The sequence below is a fragment of the Borostomias antarcticus genome (genome assembly GCF_949987555.1).
Source record: "Borostomias antarcticus genome assembly, chromosome: 34".
NCBI lineage: Eukaryota > Metazoa > Chordata > Actinopteri > Stomiiformes > Stomiidae > Borostomias > Borostomias antarcticus.
The window spans coordinates 4,765,832-4,788,536 of NC_140267.1; the positions used below are offsets into that span (position 1 = coordinate 4,765,832).

At 45.4% G+C, this 22,705-nt stretch overlaps 2 protein-coding genes across 5 annotated transcripts; one reads left to right on the forward strand and one right to left on the reverse strand.

Annotated features, from left to right (window-relative positions):
- Positions 1 to 315: 315 nt before the first annotated feature.
- On the forward strand, positions 316 to 8,473 carry LOC311327739 (F-box only protein 9-like). Its single transcript, XM_084460829.1, has 13 exons — positions 316 to 456; positions 1,506 to 1,580; positions 1,745 to 1,876; positions 2,643 to 2,700; positions 3,229 to 3,328; positions 3,449 to 3,579; positions 4,064 to 4,178; positions 5,678 to 5,796; positions 5,938 to 6,028; positions 6,461 to 6,556; positions 7,094 to 7,187; positions 7,422 to 7,579; positions 7,723 to 8,473. The coding sequence occupies exons 1-13, from the start codon at positions 454 to 456 to the stop codon at positions 7,829 to 7,831; spliced, it is 1,281 nt and encodes a 426-aa protein (XP_084316955.1). The 5' UTR covers positions 316 to 453; the 3' UTR covers positions 7,832 to 8,473.
- A 708-nt stretch (positions 8,474 to 9,181) lies between these two features.
- On the reverse strand, positions 9,182 to 22,561 carry LOC311327766 (very long chain fatty acid elongase 5-like). 4 transcript variants are annotated; one of them, XM_084460864.1, is made up of 8 exons: positions 22,515 to 22,561; positions 21,119 to 21,183; positions 20,358 to 20,545; positions 16,064 to 16,141; positions 14,837 to 15,008; positions 12,828 to 12,952; positions 11,357 to 11,491; positions 9,182 to 11,223 (listed from the first exon to the last, which is right to left on the reverse strand). In XM_084460864.1, exons 2-8 carry the CDS (start codon positions 21,174 to 21,176, stop codon positions 11,095 to 11,097), a joined length of 885 nt encoding a protein of 294 aa, XP_084316990.1. In that variant the 5' UTR covers positions 21,177 to 21,183; positions 22,515 to 22,561; the 3' UTR covers positions 9,182 to 11,094. The 4 variants fall into 4 exon arrangements, with proteins under 4 accessions (XP_084316990.1, XP_084316991.1, XP_084316989.1 ...); XM_084460865.1 differs by lacking the exon at positions 22,515 to 22,561 and adding an exon at positions 21,687 to 22,407; XM_084460863.1 differs by lacking the exon at positions 22,515 to 22,561 and adding an exon at positions 21,572 to 21,591.
- Between the last annotated feature and the right edge of the window lie 144 nt (positions 22,562 to 22,705).

Below are 22,705 nucleotides of genomic sequence, written 5' to 3' on the forward strand. Positions count from 1 at the left end.
CACGTGAATCATTGACGTCAAATCCTGAAGTCGATTCGTTTTGTCTAATTCAGAGGATGGCCCGTCAAACCAAATCAACTCATGTTGACCTTGCTTTCATACGCATGCTTCGACACATATTAATGTTTTGTGTTTTGAACCGAATGAACCATCACGATGTGAGGTTAATATCCCAACCAGCGGTGGACATCGTATTCAACCCCGCACGTCTTGACGGTAAAAGCCAACTAGGTACCACCCGGATGCACCGCCGGACCGCCCGGGGATCTATAAACGCGCTATCCTCATCCTCCCTTATTAGGTCCCACTGCTCAAAGGCGAGTCATCGAAATGGCTGCGTTCCTGCGAGCTCGCAAATTCGTCCGTTCAGTTGTCCGTTTCTCTGACCGTGATCTCACCAGCCTCATCTGAACCCCTTTGCGAAGACCAAGCGTGCTTTCAGATAAGCTAATAATGGTATCTCGTATATTTGTATATTTAGCATGCTAAGCTAACGATAGCCTCCAAGTATGGTCACTATAGTCAGGCCACGCCCACTAGTTCATGACGTGTCTACTGCTTGTTTACTACCTAATGTTAGTACATTTTAATCAGAATATCAACTTTATTATTTATTGCCATGTGTTTATAAAATACTATAATACCCGTGCTTTCTACCTTAACTCATACCATGTACACAATAACTGTGCGGTGCATATTGGTGAGTCAGCAGCTTCCAACCTGGCAACCTGTGCAAGGAAACTTAGTGAGCAGCAACCAACCTGGCAACCTGTGCAAGGAAACTTAGTGAGACGGGGGTGTTTGATTTGATGCTCGTTTTTTAGGTGGAAGGAGGTAGAGGAGAACATGACCGGGGTGGCTGGTGTCCTTAATGATGTTTTTGGGCTTTCCTTTTGCAGGGTAAATGTTGTGAGGTTGGGGTAGTTCTGTGCCACATGATCTGGCACATGACACCTGATCAGCCAAACCACCCTATGATACTGTACAACCTGTCATAACACTCAGAATAGTGCATCTATAAACGTTAAATCATTACGATCGCCTTGTTGAGAGGGGTCAGGGAAGCTCACTTATCTGGCCCCTGGGTGATACTGTTTTTTTTGCTTCCCTCTGGAATATGTAGAGAGTGGGTCGTATGCCCACCTCCCTTGTTCTCTGTAAAGCGCGTTGTGTTGCCTATGGGTATGAAATGCACTATACAAATAAATAGCTAGCCAGATACTTGTTTACATTAGGTGGCGAGGGGTTAAAAACTGACCCCTCCATGTGGGCGTCCATTTTTAATGCACTCATTCCATGCCAAATACCATGGCACTAAGATGTAGCTGTAAAAATTAATCTAGAATGTGGACCTAGTTTATGTACCTGTGGGTCCCTGAAGAGGTAGGCCTAGTTTTTCATTCAGGACCTCGAACCAACAGTGTGAGAGAGGGAATGCATTCTAGTCGATACTAGCGATGTTGTGCAAAACGTAAATGTACCGTAGCATTTTCTTCTGTGTACAGGCCGATAAAAAAATCAGTGCTGGAGGTACGCCGGAGGATGGAGAGGTCAAAGGTCCAGATGGCTCCAACCTACAAGTGAGTTATATACATTGATGGAGTGTAGTGCGCTAGTGTGCAACACTAGTAATGGTGCAGATCATTTTTAGCGCAAGTTAGGAGGAGAGTCTCTAAAAGACTTTGTGAATACAGTCCCCCGATGCAGAGACGCAACGCTGTGTTGTCTTTGCTCGTTTGTTTAGCTGGAGCTCAACGTGTTTCGGGCCCAGTGGATGTCTGAGTTGAAGCCGAGCATCGGGTCCGGTGAGCTGAGCAGAGTCCAGATGCGCGCTGCGGACCTGAGGAGGAAACAGGAGCTGGCCCGCGAGGAACAAGTAAGGCCTCAGTCAGTCAGCGCCGGACCTAATCTGAACCATCAGTCAACCCTCTGTCAGTCAGCGCCGGACCTAATCTGAACCGTCAGTCAGCCCTCAGTCAGTCAGCGCAGGACCTAATCTGAACCGTCAGTCAGTCCTCAGTCAGTCAGTGCAGGACCTAATCTGAACCGTCAGTCAGCCCTCAGTCAGTCAGCGCCGGACCTAATCTGAACCGTCAGTCAGCCCTCAGTCAGTCAGCGCCGGACCTAATCTGAACCGTCAGTCAGCCCTCAGTCAGTCAGCGCAGGACCTAATCTGAACCGTCAGTCAGCGCTCTGTCGCAGCGCCGGACCTAATCTGAACCGTCAGTCAGCCCTCAGTCAGTCAGCGCCGGACCTAATCTGAACCGTCAGTAAACAATCAGTCAGTCAGCGCCGGACCTAATCTGAACCGTCAGTCAGCCCTCAGTCAGTCAGTCCTCAGTCAGTCAGCGCGTGACCTAATCTGAACCGTCAGTCAGTGCTCAGTCAGTCAGCGCTGAACCTAATCTGAACCGTCAGTCAGCCCTCAATCAGTCAGCGCAGGACCTATTCTGAACCGTCAGTCAGCCCTCAGTCAGTCAGCGCCGGACCTAATCTGAACCGTCAGTCAGCGCTCGGTTGCAGCACCGGACCTAAACTCAACATCCTTTAGACAGTACTAGTTTGAGGATGCTTGTCATTCAGAATTGTGATTTGTTTTGCAATTTTGTTTTGCAATTTGACGACCTATCACTTGGTTTCAGGCCAGAGAGCTGTTTTTAAAGGCCGTTGAAGAGGAGCAGAACGGAGCTGTTTACGAAGGTACGTTCCAAATGAAGAGCACCGAAAAATGACATTAAAATGGCAATCTCAAGGATTTCAGTTTCATCGGCAATAAGCGGTATTTACAGGAGTTCATTTCGAAACTAAACGCAAGCCACCAATCACGTCAGCCTGTGCGCTGCTAATGAATACTGCGCAGGAATGTTTCTCCCCAACCCCAATTCACAAAACCTGTCAATGCTTCTAATGGAAATGCTTTCCTCAATCCACAATAGATGGCGGCGAACCAGACATTTATGTTTAGAACAGAGGTTTGAGATTGACACTTTAACAAATGAAAGTCAACATAAAGTCTTGGATAGTGGTCAAAGGTACCAGACAGACATTTCACCTCATTTCATATTGCTTTGTATTCCCCCATCAATCTGGGCGCCATCAACGATGGCTGTCCACTGCTCCTGGCTGCCCCTGGAGGAGGACAGCTTGGATGGGGGGGAAGTACAGGGAACAATTTCCACCGGTGACCACTGACGAATTTGGACATGTTCTTTCCTTGTTCACTTGCAGCAACCAAGTACTATCGCAGAGCGATGCAGATTGTCCCAGACATCGAGTTCAGAATCAACTACAGCCGCCCTCCAGAATCGGACCGAGTTGGTGGAAATTAGTATGTTTTTACATATTTATATCAACTACAATGAATCACGCCAAAGATTATTACTATGTTGAGTCTTGTACTCCATTTTTGTTGTTGTTGTTGTGAATTCTGTGTATTACTGTGTTCTAGCATGACCGAGAATGACAACAACGGTGAAATCGAGGATCTTCCTGCCTACTTCCAACAACAGCTGACTCTGGAAGACGACTGTCCCAAGATCTGTGCTCCCGAGGTGGAAGGGACTCAGATGCACATCTCAGGTACCGACTCGCGTACCCGGTCCTCACTTTGCGGTTTGGTTTGCGTGTCACAACCTTTGAAGGGTTTCCGTACCATTCCACTGCCCCGATCACAGAGTGCCGAATCACTTGAACGGGTTTTTACATTTGGCTCGTTCTTCGCAAACCTGTAGGATTCATACATCTAACAATCAATCAATCAAAGCTTTATTTGTATAGCGCATTTCATACCCAGAGGCAACACAATGCGCTTTACAGAGAACAAGGGAGGTGGGCATACGACCCACTCTCTACATATTCCAGAGGGAAGCAAAAAAACAGTAATCACCCGGGGGCCAGATAAGTGAGCTGTAAAAATTCTTCCCTGACCCCTCTCAACAAGGCGATCGAGCAAGCTCCAGGAGTATGTTTGTCTACCGGCTAAGAACATTTATGAAGCAATACATTGCATTAAATTACATTTCAGAATTTCAAATTACATGCTCTTCTCTCGCGGCGTTCACAGCTCTGCCTCCAGAAGTCTTGATGTACATCTTCCGGTGGGTTGTGTCCAGTGAAGTGGACATGCGAGCCCTCGAGCAGCTCTCTCTCGTCTGCCGTGGCTTCTACATATGTGCCCGGTAAGAACACCGTCCATACATTACAGAGCGATGCAACATACTGCATCTTAAAGGGCAATGCTCGTTTTTGACAACCTGGACCTTATTTACGACATATTATAAGACGTTTGACTCACCGAGATCACTTTGGTGTAGTTCGGAGGCCTGTAGAAGAAATGTAAAATCCAGCGCGAGCCAGTATATCCATGTAATGGCGGTGATCGGGGCACCGAGAATGCAGTTTCTCAAAATCTATTTTCGGCCGCTAAACGGTTGTTTTCATCAATCAGATTGGATGAATCGACAGTTGAGATTCCTCAAAGCGAGGCATTGTTTCGGTTTTCAAATACGGGGTCTTTAGCCTCTGTAATATGATCTTTACACGCCTTTCCCCACTTGCTCCAGCACGCATGCGCACAGGCCAGCGAGCAGACTGGCTATTCTCCGGCACACATTCTCTGCGCTACGATCGTTGTTGGTGCCGAGAATATTGTCGTCGTCATTCGTCAGCAACAATCCGATCGTAGCGCAGAGAATGTGAGCCGGAGAATAGCCAGTCTGCGCGATTGATGAAAACAACCGTTTAGCGGCCGAAAATAGATTTTGAGAAACTGCATTCTCGTTGCCCCGATCACCGTCATTACATGGATATACTGGCTCGCGCTGGATTTTAAATTTCTTCTACAGGCCTCCGAACTACACAAAAGTGATCTCGGTGAGTCAAACTTCTTATAATATGTCGTAAATAAGGTCCAGGTTGTCAAAAACTAGCATTGCCCTTTAAAGTCACACCGAAAGGGAAGTTGGAGAAAGTCTTGCTTCCGTACTTTGACGAATTTCGTCCTGAAACGGGCTGCAAGGGCGGGACATACGTTTAGATGAATTTTATTGGATATTCAACACTTGAGGCTGCAGAGTAGTTGACGTTTTGATTGGCAGGGTGGATGTCGTGAGATTATTGGCCTAAAATCTAAGGTACCTGGTGTCGTCATTGCACGTGACCTACCGTTTTCCAGGAAGTAAGAAATTATATACTTTGATATAAGATTACAACGAAAGTAGAGTTTTTTTTATTTTTTTGGCATACATCGTTGAATAGGTGAACACTATGACCAATTATGTGAACCAAAATGGGACAATGTTTTTTTCATTTCTGTGCGACTTTAAGCACAAGCATTTCCTCAATTTAGTGTTATGGTGTATAATAGTTTTTTATTTTGTTGCTTTTACACGAAGCAGAGGTCAATATACATCTACCGTTTGAATAATCTAAGTGATCTGTACTTTAGATTGCTATTCTTGCACTTTGCCTTCAGCACTAGATTATGCTCTTAGTCACTTGTTTTAGAAAGAAGATGCACTTGTGAGTTCTGGCAAGTGGTAGTACATTGGCTTTTCCTACTTTAAATGCAATTATTGTTAGTCGCTTTGGATAAAAGCGTCTGCTAAATGTAATGTAATGTAATCTGGGAATTAAAGAGATCTTGTGTTCTCGGCCTCATAATGTCTCTGTCCCTCAGGGACCCTGAGATCTGGCGGCGTGCGTGTCTGAGAGTGTGGGGCCTCGGCTCCACAAAGCTGCTCTCCTTCGGCTCCTGGAGGGAGATGTTCCTGGAGAGGCCCCGCCTGCGCTTTGACGGTGAGGGACTTCCGAACCAGCGGAAATCGGCCTCCTCCATTCTTCTACAACTCTTCAAAACTCTCTTTCGTTTAGCGGAGTCCATTGTTTTCATATTTTCGTTTTCTAAGTTGAATTGTTGACGTTCGATGTTGCTTACAGGAGTCTACATCAGCAAAACAGCCTACATTCGTCAGGGAGAGGAATCCCTTGATGGCTTTTACCGGGCGTGGCACCAAGTGGAATACTACAGGTAGATCTCTGTCAGTCTCTGGCTTCCTTATTATATTAGGATGGAAAAACTCTGCTGTCAGATAAGAGGGGAGTTAAGACTAATTTATACTTCCTGAGATACATTTTTTTGTTCATTTACGTAATTCGGAACATCTCACAGGCCTTCTTCTTCTTCTTCTTCTTGGTGAAAACTGACGTAAACAAACCATACTGTATGTGTCTCACTATACATCTATTAATATAAATGCCCAGAGCTATGAGGCATGAATTTTAGGAAGTATAAATTGGGCTTTAGCAGGAGGTAGGTGGTGAGGTAGAACTAATCATGTTTATCCGTGTGTATTTTGGAGGGAACTGAGTGAAAAGTAGAAAGCCATTTTCCCATTGGCTTCTGAAGCCGACGGACCAATCCTCTTCCACTCTCGACCATGATGTTCTGTTTGTGTTGTAGGTACCTGCGTTTCTTCCCCGATGGGCAGGTCATGATGCTGACAACACCCGACGACCCCCTGGTGGTCGTTCCTCGTCTGCGCAGCAGGAACTCCAGGTGTCATATCTTTTTTTTCTTTCTTTTTTTTTTCTTTCTTTTTTTCTTTCTTTTTTTTTTCTTTCTTTTTTTTTTTCTTTTTTTTTTCTGAACAGTTTTACGCACACTCAGCATATCTTAGTGCTGAGGTGTCTAATAAAACATTTGAGCAAAGACAAGCAGCAGCGTCTGCAATATTCCTGTTAGTCCAGTAGCGTTTCTGTCTTATATGCCACCCTGGGCGAACCCCCCGCTACGGCGCCCCACACTTTGTTTCATTTTGTAAACGTGAAATAAACGGACTTTCCGACTGTGAATAATAGACTGTCGGCAAGTTGTTGAGCGGGTGGGGTGCTGACAGGAAATTCTGTTTGTCTTGCGATTTGTTGACGGGAGGGGGGGGGGGGGGGGGTTGTTTACTTTTCGCTGAGTTTTTTTTCCTTCTGTTTTCTTTTTCTGCTCCTCTTGCCGCCCCCCAGCGAGACGCCCACGTCGCCCACGCCTAAATACGCCACCGTGTTCGGCTGATGTTGTTTTTTTTGTTTGTTTCTTCCGCAGAGTGGAGTCTGTCCTGTTCGGCCATTACCGTCTGTCTCAGGACACAGACAACCAAACCAAAGTCTTTGTTGTCGTCTCCAAGAGAAAGGAGGAGGTTAGTTAGAAGAAGGAGGGGTCAAAACAAGCATGAACTATTAATGATGAGAATACATAGAAGACTTTTACGTGCGAGACGAATGGTATGTGTCCTGAAACCAAATCCTCAATCCTGTGTGTATGTGTGTGTGTGTGTGTGTGTGTGTGTGTGTGTGTGTGTGTGTGTGTGTGTGTGTGTGTGCATTGCCTTTTTTTTTTTTTTTTTGTGTGTGCGTTTTCTCTCCCTGAACAGAAGGTGGCAGTTGAGTTCCAGAGGAACCGGTTCTGCAGGCGGAACCCAGCGCCCGAGGCCGAGCACAGCTTCCACGTGGGACTGCAGCTGGCCTCCGGGGGGCGCCAGCGCTTCAACAAGCTGGTCTGGATCCACCACTCCTGCCAGATCACCTACATGTATGGCAGTTGGAATATTCAAATATTTAAACATTCCCAACCGTTCAGTTAAAGTGTTGTTTTCTCAATTCTCATCTCCTATAGATACTTTACAGAAATGATAGTTTCTCATCATTTAAAAAATATATCTTTCTTGTTTTCAGATCAACCGGAGAGACAGTCGTCACAGCTTTCGACCTGGACAAGATGTATCAACCTCTTTACTTTGCACGCGTGAAGAGCTACACAGCGTTTTCAGAGCGCCCCCTGTAGGGCATCCCGGAGATGTGCAGCACGTCACAACCGAAGATCGTAACGTTTACACGACGACACTTTGACGTAAAAACGCATATTACTCTGATTGTAATGAATGTAGTACATGTGGCTGCTTCCCACACCTTATATTAGTCGTACCACATGCATGTCAGGGGCCAGGGCAGGATCACGACAGACAGGGCCCTGCTTATGACTGCTCCGCTTCTAAGATTGTATAGATTTGCAATTAAAGAGATGATATTTTAAACGTGTTCCCAACCAATGATTCGTGTTCAAGTTGATGTTTTTTGCGTTCCCATCGGATAACTGAATTAAACGGAGGTAGATACAAAATGGTGTCTTGAAAAGTAATTTAAAGATTATTATTTTTTGTTTAAAAACCATTTAAGTTGAGTTTGGCTTTCTCTTTCACATACATGTTGATGTGAGTTTCTTTGCCACAACCTAATTTCACACCGCCCAACCGAACACATATTTCTAAATCACTCGTCATGATAAGGGCATGACATAATCCACATATTACAGTACGTGTTCCAGGAACTGACGACTGAAAAGATGAAACGGATTACGATAAATGCATATTTGATTTGAATGTTTGCGTGGGATTAGGAGTTCGCTAGCGTTGTTGACTCATCCTCTTGTATTTCTGCTGCGTTTATCCAAATGAAATGTATTATAAAACAAAACCCATAATGAGCACGGAGATTTCCCGTAATGATGTGTTGCTTGCGTGAGGTCTTTACACATGACCTGTACTCCACATTTTATTGCTCATGCTTTGTCATAACAGCTGTTCTCCAAACCTGTTGACTTCTTCATTCTCCATGACGATAAGTAACAGTTATACAGACTGAAACTTGGCCGTATGCCTGCTTGGCTGCATGACTACTATGGACAATTGGTTTATTGACAGTGCTAACAGACTGTAAATTAATACTGTTAGGGTTCGGTAGGGCGGCTGTAGCTCAGTTGGTAGAGCGGTTCGTTCAATGATCGAAGGGTTAGTGGTTCGAATCCCAGCTCCGACTGTCCACATGTCGAAGTGTCCTTGAGCAAGACGCCTAACCCCAAATTGCTCCCAATGAGCAGGTTAGCACCTTGCATGGCAGCTACCGCCATTGGTGTGTGAATGTGTGTGTGAATGGGTGAATGAGAGGCCATTGTAAAGCGCTTTGAGTGCCGCTAAGGTGGAAAAGCGCTATATAAGTGCAGTCCATTTACCATTTCATAGCCTAACAATAGGTTCCACGTGCCCACTGCTACAGTAGACGTTCTAACGGTTCCCAAACTTGTTCAAACGTACAATAGCCAGGTGAAAAACCTTGATATACACCACTGGAGACAATGGAGGAACATGAATGTTTTTATTAGTTCCAGTGACATCACAAGTGCAACTGCTCCCTCACACTTCTAAAGCTGAGACCGAGAGCCGCCCGAAAAAAAACACACACTCCACCCGAAAAAAAACACACACTCCTGCCGTCCAGTCAGACTGGTGGGTGGACATGAAATTCATGATTAGTGATGCTGGTTTTCTCCCTGTATCAATAAAGCTTCACTAGTATCTCAACTACTGATGATGTAATTTAAACATCGGACACAGAGAAGCATTCTACCTTTTTATGAATGAAGATATTCAAATCGAGTGAGTGACCTTCGGAAGCGAGACACATCTCTAAAACAGAAGTCAATGATTTTGCCCCTGCATCGCTTAATTAAGGCATATGTGGACAATGATGTATAGTATGACCAAGTTACATATTATAATGAATCATGTCAACCGACATACACACACAACATCTGTAAGGCAAGGCTTTGGATGTGTTTTTTCAGGAAACAGTCACACATTCTTGAAATGTCACGTGAGATTAGTTTTTGGAACCCAGAAACTGTGCTTTGGATTACGGTCGCACACATCTGCCAAGAGAGATGGGGATTTAACTTGAAGACTGATCTAATGTGATATGAAAATAATGAGACAAAAACTTGAGTGTAAAATAAAACTGGGTTTACAACACAGCATGAAAACAATTTACAATACACACGTATCCACATTCTGCATTTCATTCTTGAATGCATGATATGAATATGAATGATAGTGTGGAGATGTGGGTTGTAAAAGGAGGTTGTGCTATGAAGGTGAAACTGACCCACATTCAGTATAAAGACTGTCTGCAAATGAATGAAGCATTTGATCCCATACACCCCCTGACAATGATGCAAACCCACTAAAGCTAGTTCTAATGCTCAGAGAATGGAATGACAAAGCAGTGCTAACTACTGTATACTGATATCTGGATGTAAACTTCTTAAGGATGAGTTTTCACTTTTGAAACATACCGTATTTATTTTCAACGCAATATTATATTTACTCAGAAGTTTTTTTTGCTTTTAGTTGCATAAAAACAGAAAAAATGGAATGAGAGATCTATCGTATAGACATTATCTTGTGCAGTAATAAGGGCTGATCATACATTATCTCCCATGGTAAACTATTGCTACGATAATAGCAATAACATTAAGCCAAAAGCTAAAATATAAAATGACGTGTAATTTACAGAACCGACTACGCAAAATTGATAAAGCTATTATCGCATTTATCGTTTCTGATCTAAAGCTCACCTGAGTCATGCATTTATAATGCATATAATTAATGTGCACTTTTCAACAGTGACGTCATGCTCATTGGATGAGGCTGGTAATTGGACATGGTGTTAGTCTGCAGTATGTGGCGTTTCTATGGACATAATCTTACTACTACCGAACAACAACTAACCAAATACCTCAACGCCACACTCAGCAATATTTCCACTGAGTTCAAAAACTGAAATAAATAGACCGATTAATAAGAGCTAGACTGTCATACAGTACTGTACTTTACCGTAACCAAACATATTAACTAGACCGTCATACTGTACCTTACCATAACCAAACGTATAAAGGCGTACAGCTCCAACACTTGCCATACAAGATACTGTATGTATGCGAACATGTCATGATGCATTTGTCTAATTATTTACATTATTGATGGCGGCCTACTTTTTTTATTTCCGAACTGAACTTGATTCAATATGAATGATAATAGCTGTGCAACACATTAGAGGACTTTCTTTAGAGATAAACATCGCTATGGCTTTGTGTCGAGTTTATACACCAGGCTTTTCTAACATAAGTATCGTTGAGAAATCCTACATCACTCCCCAGCAATACTACAGAGATATCATATACGGCGCCGACTGTGGCGGTTAGCGCACGCTGCGTCAGTCCGCCCTCAACTTCCTGTGCGTAACGGTTTCCGCGGACGACGCCCCGTTAGAATGTCCATTCATAGAGGCGGCTGACCCGTTGTGCTGTCCGCTCTTCAGCGAAACGCTACGCTTCTTATAAGTCTGAAAGCAGAGAGGAGCAGGCGCAGACAGGAAGTCAGCAAACAGGAAGTGCTTCAACCACACTTTTTCACTGCAAAGTCACAACTAAAAGTGTTTAATTTCTTTTTGCGGAACGCTTCGGGTCGTCGCTCACCTGGATGTAGAAGTTGGAGAACAGGAAGATGAGCGTGACGATGTAGCCGATCTGGAAGTTGAGCCAGCCGCTGGGGAAGCCGCACGGCCAGATGACCGCGCAGACCGTCTGTGACATGGTCATAAAGAACTGAATCTAGAGGGGGAAACAGGATACAACTTTTAGTGAGGGAACTGTTTGTTTTACACAGACACACACACACACACACACACACACACACACACACACAGTATGCATGAATAAGTACCATTGATCCAGTGCTTTCATTCAGCCCTAACGGAAGAGGCGCTCTGTGTGGGTAAAAGTCGGAAAGTCGGGGAGCAGAAAATAGTCGTTTTGGAGTCGAAGGTTGGAGCGTTTTCAGAATAGCAGCGCTGACGACCAGCGTGCCGGCGACACGCCTCCCTCACAGGGCAGGGCAAAGGTCACAGGGACACATCCGCATGTGACACGCCTCCCTCACAGGGCAGAGCAAAGGTCACAGTAGCCATGTTTCCATCCACTTGTCAATCGAATTGTGTGAGGATCGCTAAAAATATGAACGCGAATAAAGCCGGTGAACATGCGTTTCCATCTAGAGCTTTAAATCGGATAAAGCATTTATCACAAAAGACTTTTATCGAACGAGAGAAAATCCGATGAGATCGACAGTACAAACTTTTTGTCGATTTTCATGATTTTTAATCGAATTTTACTGTTTCCATAAGGCATTTTTAATTCGATATAACTGAATTCGCATAAAACGTGTGGATGGAAACATGGCTAGTGACACATCCACATGTGACACACCTCCCTCACAGGGCAGGGCAAAGGTCACAATGACACACCCACATGTGACACACCTCCCTCACAGGGCAGGGCAAAGGTCACAATGACACACCCACATGTGACACACCTCCCTCACAGGGCAGGGCAAAGGTCACAATGACACACCACATGTGCGCTCCACCCTACAGTTTATAAGTCGGAGGAGGGGCCGGGTGGCCCGAAACGTCATGGTGAACAAATAAACTGCTAAACGGGAGCTGTCTTTGGACTGCGGACCCTTTTCTTCCCTTTATCTACTGACGGCCGACGCCCCTGGATCCAGCACCCACCTAAACAGGTTCTTTTGGATGTGCGTGTCTTTCATTTCCTTCATTCGCTCTACCCTACAGTAACAATAGTCCTGATAGTGCATATTTATTCTATTGGCTAGCACCATGCAACTAGGGCTGCAACAAACGACTATTTCAATAGTCGAGTAGTCACCGATTATTGAAACGATTAGTCGACTAGTCGTTTAATTAACTTTTTTATTTCTTACAACAATAACTGGGTTAATGTCATGAATATAAAATGGCTCTCATTAGCCATCAGCTTTAAATTGTCGATTAGTCATCGATTAATCGACTAATCGTTGCAGCCCTACATGCAACTGGATGATAATCAAGCAGGAGTTTGGACTCTGGATGAAGGGTTTTAGACTCACCAGCTGCCCTTGTGTGAGGTACCTCTTCCACCACAGGTAGGGCCTCATGGCTGGTATGGCGGACAGGCAGTAGTAAGAGTACATCAGGACGTGGATGAAGCTGTTCAAAGCCGCGCCGAAGTACGCTGGGGAAGAGAGAGGAGACGGGGGGTCATTTCCTCTTCAGCGGCAGGGTCGAATAGAGGTCAAACGTCGGCCATTTTGGAAATCGAGGAATGACCAATCCTGATATCTTATCTTATACCACAAGCCCGTCTAACAACTGTCTCTGGGCTTCTAATCAGTACGTTTCATATTTGATAGTGTTCAGTTTGAGTGTTCAGTAGCAGTGTTGAGGTTCAGGGTGTCCTTTTCTAGGATAAGGTGAGCTATAAAACTAGCCGAGACACTATAAAGATAACAACAAAACATGCAAGAGCTTCGTATGCACTATAGGGTGCGTCGGTTAACGCTCTCGGAGCGCTCCCCCGGTGCTCACTGGGCGTTCGGGAATTCAGAGCACTGTGCTATGAGTTATGTGACGGCCCTCTGGCCCTCTATGGGTAACCCTGTGTGTTTGCCAATCAGGACAATTCGGGACAGCTGCCATATCCTGTGTGGCCATAAAGGGCGCTCCGGGCCACACGCCTGTGTGCTCCACCAGCACCATTATTTTGTCTTTGTTTGGTTTGGTTTGGCTACACCATACAACACCCTCTTCACCATACATTTCACTGCATACACTCACCTACATGCCTGATACACTGATTTTCATACCCCATTTGATTATTGTTTAGTTTATAGTTCTATTAAATTCTTGATTATTTTACTTATATTCGGTGTGTGTCTCCCTTTTTGTTATGGCCATGAGCCTGGTCGTAACAAATGGGGGCTCGTCGGTTTTGTTCAGGGCACTTCCTTGTTGTGTTGTGTTTGTGTGGCTCCCTTGATTGGCGGGGGGCGCACCTGTTGCCTGGTCCACTTGATTGGTGTGGGTCTCCTGTGTGTTGGTAAATTGACAGGGGGGCCACTTTTTCTTGTGAATGAACCAGTGTTTGTGACGTCGTCGCTTAGGTATTCTCGTCGTACTTGTGGTCTGCTATGTGTAGGCTACTGGCAAATCTGACTGATATTTCAAGCAACGTGTTTGGTAAGCGTTCTGGAGACACACACTTTGGAATTTTGGTGGTCTTGAGTAGTTTGTTTTGTATGGCTGTCATTTTTTGATCTTGGTTTTGCATTTTTGCCTCCGTTTGTGGGGTGGAGACAGCTTTGTCGCTTCGTGGTGAGCTTGTTTGGGTCGAGACTTGCATATTGGGGCAAGCAGGGGTATACATTGGTTGTCGTTTGACGGATAGTTACGGGACTACCCTGGTTAGGCTTACGGCTTCTCCCCTTTGGGTTTTGCTGTGCTCTCCCGGTAATGTTGCGGTGGTGCGGCTAGAGCAGTTGTCTCGGGGACCCATTCAGAGCAGTAAGGTGGGGTAATCAGCTTTGCTGGGGGCTTCACCGGGCTACTGAGCTAGGGTTTAAAGAGCCTCCCGCTAAAACTGCATGAAGACTAGGGTTGAGGTTATTGAGCTAGATTTGAGTTAGGCAGTCAGATAGAGGGTACGCTCCGTTACGAAGTGGTTACTTCCTATGCGTCCTGTCAGTGTTATGCCTCGTCTTGGGTCCGTATATGCATTCTCCCCGTAAAGCTTGAAGTGAATTGTTTAGTTTATAGTTCTATTAAATTCTTGATTATTTTACTTATATTCCGTGTGTGTCTCCCTTTTTGTTATGGCCATGAGCCTGGTCGTAACAGTTATGTAAAAACTGCTGCTCTCAAGCCCCAGCGGGTTTGGCTGTAGTGGGTCTAATTGATTGAGCCTGTGAACTCCCACTGGGTGCTACGGGAGAGTTGTGGACCCCAGGAAGGCTAGTGGTCACTAAGGCTTCAGAGAATGAATGAATGAATGAATGAATGAATGAATGAATGAATGAATGAATGAATGAATGAATGAACGAATGAATAAATAAACCCTCACAGTGACCACAGGGCACCCAGTTCATCACGAACCACCAGATGTTGAGCATGCTAGCGTGGTGGTAGATGTGAAGGAACGAGATCTGGTGGTTGTTTTTCCGGAGGATGAAGAAGAAGGTGTCCATGAACTCGATGAGTTTGGAGAAGTAGTACCACCAGAGGACGTACACGATCTGAGAGGAGAAGAAACCAAAGAACAAACATGATGCTTTCGCACGACGAGGCCAAACGTTGGAATTCTCAGACCCAGTAGAAAGCATTTTTTTTGTAAAATCTCACCGACAATATACTAAGGGAGGAATAATAGTTATCTGTACCAAGGTTATTGTAGTTAACGGAAACTAACTCAAAAACGAAAACTAGGTGTGAAAAAACATTTTAGTAACTGAAATAAAAATAAAAACTAGACTTTGCAAAAATAATTTTTTTAGCTGTGCCCCTGCGCAGAAGTAACCTGACGTGCACCAGATGGTTTGTTTAACACAGAGTGAAACAACATGAGCTCACGAGATCAGGATGGTCTCACGAGGCTAGCGCAGAAGAAAAAAAAAAACTAAAACTAATACTGAAACTAATAAAAACAAAAATAAAAATGAAACTAAACTAGCAAACCTGTTTTATAACTAATCAAAACTAAACTGAAATTGAAAACAAAAAGTTAAAACGATATAAAAATAAAAAACGAATGAAAAAAGAAAAACTATTATAACCTTGATCTGTACCATAAATCCTGAACTCCTGGTTAGATGGTGTAAAAGTTTAAACCCATCCATCCATGTTTTAATCACAGTAGAAGCGCGATGCGGGGGCACATTTCAGTGAGCGAGCGTGTCCCCTCAGTGTCCCACGTTCCCAGAGGACATTAAAGAGAGTCACTATGATGACACAGCAGATTAAATAGACTGTGTGTCCACAGCTTATCTGACAGGATTTGCAGGTGCCGTGTGTGTAGCTATGGTTTTGGGCAAGGGGAATAAATCTAAATGAAATGCATATAAAAGACACATGAAATAGAAGTTCTGTAAGCTGAAGTATGACTCATTCAAGGCAATAATCCCAACATAGCACCATAAAAGTTATTCAGTTCTTAACACGTATCCCATGAAGACAAACGATTAACAAAGTCTACCATAAAAACATTCATTTTCACCTCGCTCAAAAAGTGAAACTCATAAACTCACAGAAGTTCATAAGCATGAACTGCGGACGCAGTGTAAAATGTGCGTACCTTGCTATCGGTGTCCCCAGCGCTGTGTGTGTCTTGGCAGTAGAAGCTGTAGCCGCCGTGCCACGCGGCCGAGATCAGCTGAGGACACACAAGGTGACTTGAGTTCTCATATCTTGCCTCATATACAGAACGTACACACACATACATATTTCACACACCATATTTGTTATATCCCACTTTACTTTGCAAATAATGATCTAATGACCTTTGCATAATAAAATTAGCTTAAATGGCCTAATTGGGATACGCTAGTACCTATTTGCTGGTTTCAATCATATACAATGGTCCATCTAAAAATGCTGACTTTGCACTCTTGAGATATTAGTGCTTATAGTTAGAGATAGTGCTTGAGATACTGTAGTCATGCTAGAGAACTAACCATAACAATAGATCTCTATGGGCATATAGACCGATGAGCACTAATATCTCGGGCGGCTGTAGCTCAGTTGGTAGAGCGGGTCGTTCAATGATCGAAGGGTCAGTGGTTCGAATCCCAGCTCCGACTGTCCACATGTCGAAGTGTCCTTGAGCAAGACGCCTAACCCCAAATTGCTCCCAAAGAGCAGGTTAGCACCTTGCATGGCAGCTACCGCCATTGGTGTGTGAATGTGTGTGTGAATGGGTGAATGAGAGGCCATTGTAAAGCGCTTTGAGTGCCGCTAAGGTGGAAAAGCGCTATATAAGTGCAGTCCATTTACCATTTACCATTTACCCCCTTCTTAGCAACCAAACTGAAGTCACTATACATTACATTACAGTCATTTAGTAGACGCTTTTATCCAAAGCGACTAACAATAATTGCATTTAACGTAGGAAGAGCCAATGTACTTCTACTTGCCAGAACTCACAAGTGCATCTTCTCTCTAAAACAAGTGACTAAGAGCATAATCTAGTGCTGAAGGCAAAGTGCAAGGAAAAGCGCTATATAAGTGCAGTCCATTAACCATTTATCTCAAAAGTCATGATCATGTTCATATGGACCATGGTATATGATCGTAAATAGCCTTATAACTTATGATGGCAAACACCAAACTACTCCTTTAAACTAGAGGGTCACACTGTGGTATTTTGGACGCTGGCTTCACATACTAGCCGAGGGTGTGAGTGGCTAGGTGGTTGTGATTGCGTTTTTAGGGGCTTGTTTTTCTGTGCGTATGCGTCCGCTTCGGCAGGCTGAATTCAAGTCCCATCTGTCGGAGCCGTGCGACATTGTGACTCTGCATTGTTTATTGTTGGGAAAGCAGAATCTTTCACTCTGACCAGTGCTGCTACGCTCTCTAAATGAAGGCCTTGTTCACGCATTTCATTACATTCGGGATGTAAATAGCTCGGCGTTCATCTCCAAAGCCTTATCGACCTTTTGTGACCCCAAAACAAGGCGAGGAATAGCAGGTCATCTAGCATGTACAGCAGTTACACACAGATTAGCTGATGGACTGACTTCTGTTCTTAAATAATCTCCCTTTGCCTCGTGACAAAAAAAAATCATGGTTAAAATATCCTACTGTTGATTTCAATATTGTAAATATCTCATTTGTTTTCCTACATACTAGAGTAGACATTTGTGAGAAGTGTCCCCAGAGGTGTGAGTGGGTGGGGCCTCAGACAGGAAGCTCTCCAAACCAGGAACAGGAAGTGAACGTGGGCCATGTCCACAGATAATTATTCTGATGACCTGGAGGCATAGAGCAGGATTATCCTCTGGTTCTGTTGGCAGGGGGACGACAGCCTTGTGGAGGGGGAGAGAGGGGGAGGGTTAGGGGACACAGGGGGAGAGAGGGGGGGGTTAGGGGAGGGGGAGGGTTAGGGGAGACTGGGGGAGACAGGGGAGGGTTAGGGGAGAGAGGGGGAGGGTTAGGGGAGACAGAGGGAGGGTTAGGGGAGACAGGGGGAGAGAGGGGGAGGGTTAGGGGAGAGAGGGGGAGGGTTAGGGGAGAGAGGGGGAGGGTTAGGGGAGAGAGGGGGAGACAGGGGGAGGGTTAGGGGAGAGAGGGGGAGGGTTAGGGGAGAGAGGGGGAGACAGGGAGGGTTAGGGGAGGGGGAGGGTTAGGGGAGAGAGGGGGAGACAGGGGAGGGTTAGGGGAGAGAGGGGGAGGGTTAGGGGAGACAGGGGGAGACAGGGGAGGGTTAGGGGAGACGGGGAGACAGGGGAGGGTTAGGGGAGACGGGGAGGGTTAGGGGAGACAGGGGGAGACGGGAGGGTTAGGGGAGGGGGAGGGTTTGGGGAGAGAGGGGGAGATGGGGGGAGACAGGGGGACACAGGGGGAGGGCAGAGGGAGGGGGAGGGTAGGGGGAGGGCAGAGGGAGGGTAGGGGGAGGGGTAGGGGGAGGGGGAGACAGGGAGAGGGCAGAGGGAGGGGTAGGGGGAGGGGTAGGGGGAGACAGGGGGAGGGTAGGGGGAGACAGGGGGAGGGGTAGGGGGAGACAGGGGGAGGGTAGGGGGAGACAGGGGGAGGGGTAGGGGGAGACAGGGAGAGGGCAGAGGAAGGGGTAGGGGGAGGGTAGGGGGAGACAGGGGGAGGGTAGAGGGAGGGTAGGGGGAGACAGGGGGAGGGCAGAGGGAGGGTAGGGGTAGGGGTAGGGATAGGGGGAGACAGGGGGAGTAGAGACAGGCCGTGCACTGGCAGATGTGCTCAGCTGTATAATCCCTCGCCATGCAGAGGACAAATTAAACACACAGGTCTCTCTAGGGAGAACCTGATTACTGACGCAGACCCATTGCTATGCCTCTATCATCCTCATATCATGCTCATAATCTAGGAGTTTTTAGAGCAATATACTTTGAACGAGCTGCAGCGTTTAGTGTTTTTGGAACAATGCTTTGTGAAATTTGTGAAGACGCTTTCTGCGTCTCCAGCAGAAAGATGGTTTGTAATTAGCCTGAGAGCCCAATGTCATCAGTATTGACTGCCTAGGCTGCAGAGTCCTGTTTGTAAATATAAAGCCTTTCTTTGTATGACAAAGCCAGTCTGCATCCACTGCAACAAAACAGGTACAGTTCATTCATTCCTGTACTAAATGTAAAAATACATCACTTCATGTCGAGGGCAATGACCATGTCGAGGGCAATGACCATGTCGAGGGCAATGACCCAACGAGGAAGTTGTATGAATCATGCAGACAGAGCACAGCCAGTCCTCTGGGTTATGTAACGCAAACGGGAAGAGAGAGAGAGAGGGTGAACAGAAGAGCTTCAGACGTGCAGGTACATGAAACGAGAAGACGATCCCGTGTGTGAATGAGTAACTCTCAGCTCTCAACGAGAGCGTGGAGGCGCGGTGTCTCTACCTGCTACCAGGCTTTTATGTCGATGGTTGCAAAATAGGTGAGACCACTGTTGGATTAGGTTATGGAGAAATCTCTGCCTTCCATTTTCAATTGCATCACTGTGACGTCAGTCAATGGAACATCCAACCCCGCCCCCAAAGATAACACACTCTCACTCAAAGTGAACAGAGGTTAGTTTGGAGTCTTTAGGGGTGTAATACATTCAAAAAAGAAAACATTTCCCTCAGAAATACACAACAGTCTACCAAACCCACTATTTCAGAAATCGGATTTGCTCAGCTATCTCAAACTTCCCATTAAGAGCGGGTTTTCTGAGGAAAAAACCCCACAACAACGGCAGTTTGTGCTGCGGATTTCTGTGAGGAAAAGTATGAGGGATTGGATTGTTGGAACAATGATCCCCGTCAGAGTGCAGCTGTGCCTCGCACCCCCGGAGCATTGTCTATTTACCAGGGAGAGACCAGTGGCCAGTGGTGGTTGGTGTCTAATCTCGGAGAGAGGTCTCACATTCCTCTCAGAATCCTACAGCACAATAAACAAAAGTGCCGATGCGTCTCAGCGTCTCCACCAGTCTACAAATCCAAGCTATGCTAATTTTCTTTCTCCTTGATCGTCCCTCAGTGTAGCATGGCAGTGATCCAGGAAGCCCCACCCCCACACAGCTGTACTTCCAACTTCCAGCTGATCCCTGACCTGTTCCATTCATGTGCATAAAATCTCATTTTAATGACACAACTGATCCCAGACCAGTACTCCTACTCAGGGAACTCAGGCCCAGACCAGCAGATATGGGTCAAAAATGGTATTTCGATTAAGTCCTTTCAAATACTTTGAGCATTTCCTGTCAAGCGGACTGGCTGTGAATTTTGCGAGACTATTAGCCCATTGGTTTAGTTGCGCCAGGCAAGATCAATCGAGCACAGATCTGTATTTGACCTCGTATTTCGACGCAGGTCTGGTCAGCAGACTGCCCATGGAGGTAGGAACGGAGGAGGAGCCGTCCTACCTGGTGGAACATGTAGAAGGAGAGCAGAGTGAGGCCCAGGTTGTAGACGACCAGGAGGCCCCTACAGTTGACCGGCTCCCTGTGCCTCATGTACTTGGGGCCCATCCACACGATTAGCAGGTACATGACGGTCAGCGCAAGCGTCGGAGGATAGTTGTCCAGCAGCAACCATCCCCTGACTCGCTCGTCTGAAACACGGAGAGAGAGAGAGACAGACAGAGAGAGAGAGAGAGAGAAAGAGAGAGAGGATGAGAGAGACAGAGAGAGAGACAGAGAGAGAGAGAGAAAGAGAGAGATAGAGAGAGAGAAAGAGAGAGAGACAGAGAGAGAGAGAGAGCAAGAGACATAATGAGAGAGGGGGGTCTGATCCATAGTCCAGTGCTGTATATAATAGATAATCACTGCATCTCAGACCCATATTGACCTTTCACAGAGTGAAAGGGAGTGTTTGTTTAAATCCTAGAAAGGTTATGTTAGAATCTGGGAGGTGCAAAAAAGATCCACAGCATTTTACTGCCGGGCCAGCAACCAGCACACGAACCTGAGACCGCTATGAGAGATGCAAGGTGATACTGTACTTCGCTCGATATATCAAAGAAAAACAGGACGATGCCTTCGATCCCTCGAAATAAAGCATCAAATCTAAGTCCATATATCTCCTTTAGAATCAAATAAACCTGTATGCCTAGGTTTACACTCACAACAATATGACACACGTGTCAAAAACAAAACCGTAACAAATAGTGATTGTATATACTCACCTCTGGGGCCCATCCATGAGTCGATGTACGTGTTCAGTTTATGATTTAAACTCTCCATTTCGGACCTGAACAAACACATGAAAGAGGAAACGGAACCTGAGACGGATTGATTCAATAATAACTGCTCTGTCACACACAGTATTCATATGAGGTCACTTGATATCAATCCATCCCCACCTCATTGTGGCAAGTAGGTTATTACAGTAGGTTATTACAGTATTATCCAGTCTAAAACCAAACAGGGTAAGTCCAAAATAACCTCCTTGCAGCATTCTGTCTCAATGGTTTAAAGCTAAACTGTAATAATATCTGAAATGTATGGTTAATTACAGCATTTCTATGTTAAAACACCACGGCATGGCAGCACAGCTAACGGATGACTAAGTATGTCAGCTTAAGGATGTTGACAAAATATGAACAGGTCTTCTCTATGTCCTTAAGGATGGAGGATACCTCATGCTCTCCAGAAAAATCCTTTTGAGTCCACTTAAACACACACACACACACACACACCCTAGCCAAAGCATAGCTCAGCACAGCCAAATTAATTTAGCATACACTAACTTACCATTCAATCCTAATTCAAGCTGAAGATGTTCAATGTTTCCATTTAAGGGACAGCTAGATGAAAAGTGTCACAGGGCCAATTGGTGCTTGTCGCGAGAGGACAGCTTTCACAATCATAAAGGACCATTTTTGGACCTTCACCCGCAGTAAAGGACTTTGGGTAAGTGTGACTGCTCATCATCTGTACTACACCTCTCTCCTCACCTTCTGGTTGTTTATTAACAGAGGAACCCGTTTGACAGGTGGACAACCCTAGTGTGACAATACAAACCTACGGGTAGCCTATAGGTTCACTGGACTGGAGGCTTTGTGACCCATTATACCGGATAAAAGTGATCAAGTTTGGTAGTACTGTAGGACTAAAACGCCTAAAAAGTAGCCTACACCAAGTGTGCACACTATATATGTCGTAGGTCTCTCTTGCCCGCTGTCTCACGAGTCTGGTCTCTCTCTGATCTCTCTCTGCCCAAAAGTTCACACGTGACAGGCGACACAAAGTCTGGGGGGAATCATAATCTGCATCTGTTATGTTGAGTTACTGTAGGCTACAGTGATAGAATAAGTGCAAGCAGGCTATCTTTATACTTTTAAAAGAAAAATATTATGATCATAACATGAAATAATACATAAACATTATCGCCATCGCATCACAGAGGTCACCGGGCTTCGAGCATCACTTGCGGTGCCACCGCACGACATTATAAATAAACATAAAACCTATATAATCGTTATAATCGGCCCTATATGCCTATAATTCACAATAAAAAGCACTTTGTGCGTTTCATAATCGCATACAGCTCAAATATCGAACATGAATTTCGTTACCTACCTTCGGGGGATGTAGACTAACCTTGGATCCAGACCCAGTCTAGTCGGCTCAGTGGAAATAGTGGGAGGGACATTGGCTCAGTGCCCTGAATGCGCGTCTAACCCGGGTCAGAGCATGAAGATAACCCGGGTCAGAGCATGAAGATAACCCGGGTCAGAGCAGGAAGATAACCCGGGTCAGAGCATGAAGAT

What these genes read in the sequence shown, in the direction of transcription:
- LOC311327739 (XM_084460829.1), top strand. An exon ending in CAGATGGCTCCAACCTACAA is followed by an intron (nt 1,581 to 1,744) that starts GTGAGTTATATA and finishes TCGTTTGTTTAG; the next exon opens with CTGGAGCTCAACGTGTTTCG. An exon ending in TCCTGCCAGATCACCTACAT is followed by an intron (nt 7,580 to 7,722) that starts GTATGGCAGTTG and finishes TCTTGTTTTCAG; the next exon opens with ATCAACCGGAGAGACAGTCG.
- LOC311327766 (XM_084460863.1), bottom strand. An exon ending in CTGGGGACACCGATAGCAAG is followed by an intron (nt 15,009 to 16,063) that starts GTACGCACATTT and finishes TTCTCCTCTCAG; the next exon opens with ATCGTGTACGTCCTCTGGTG. An exon ending in TCTCCAACTTCTACATCCAG is followed by an intron (nt 11,224 to 11,356) that starts GTGAGCGACGAC and finishes CTCTGCTTTCAG; the next exon opens with ACTTATAAGAAGCGTAGCGT.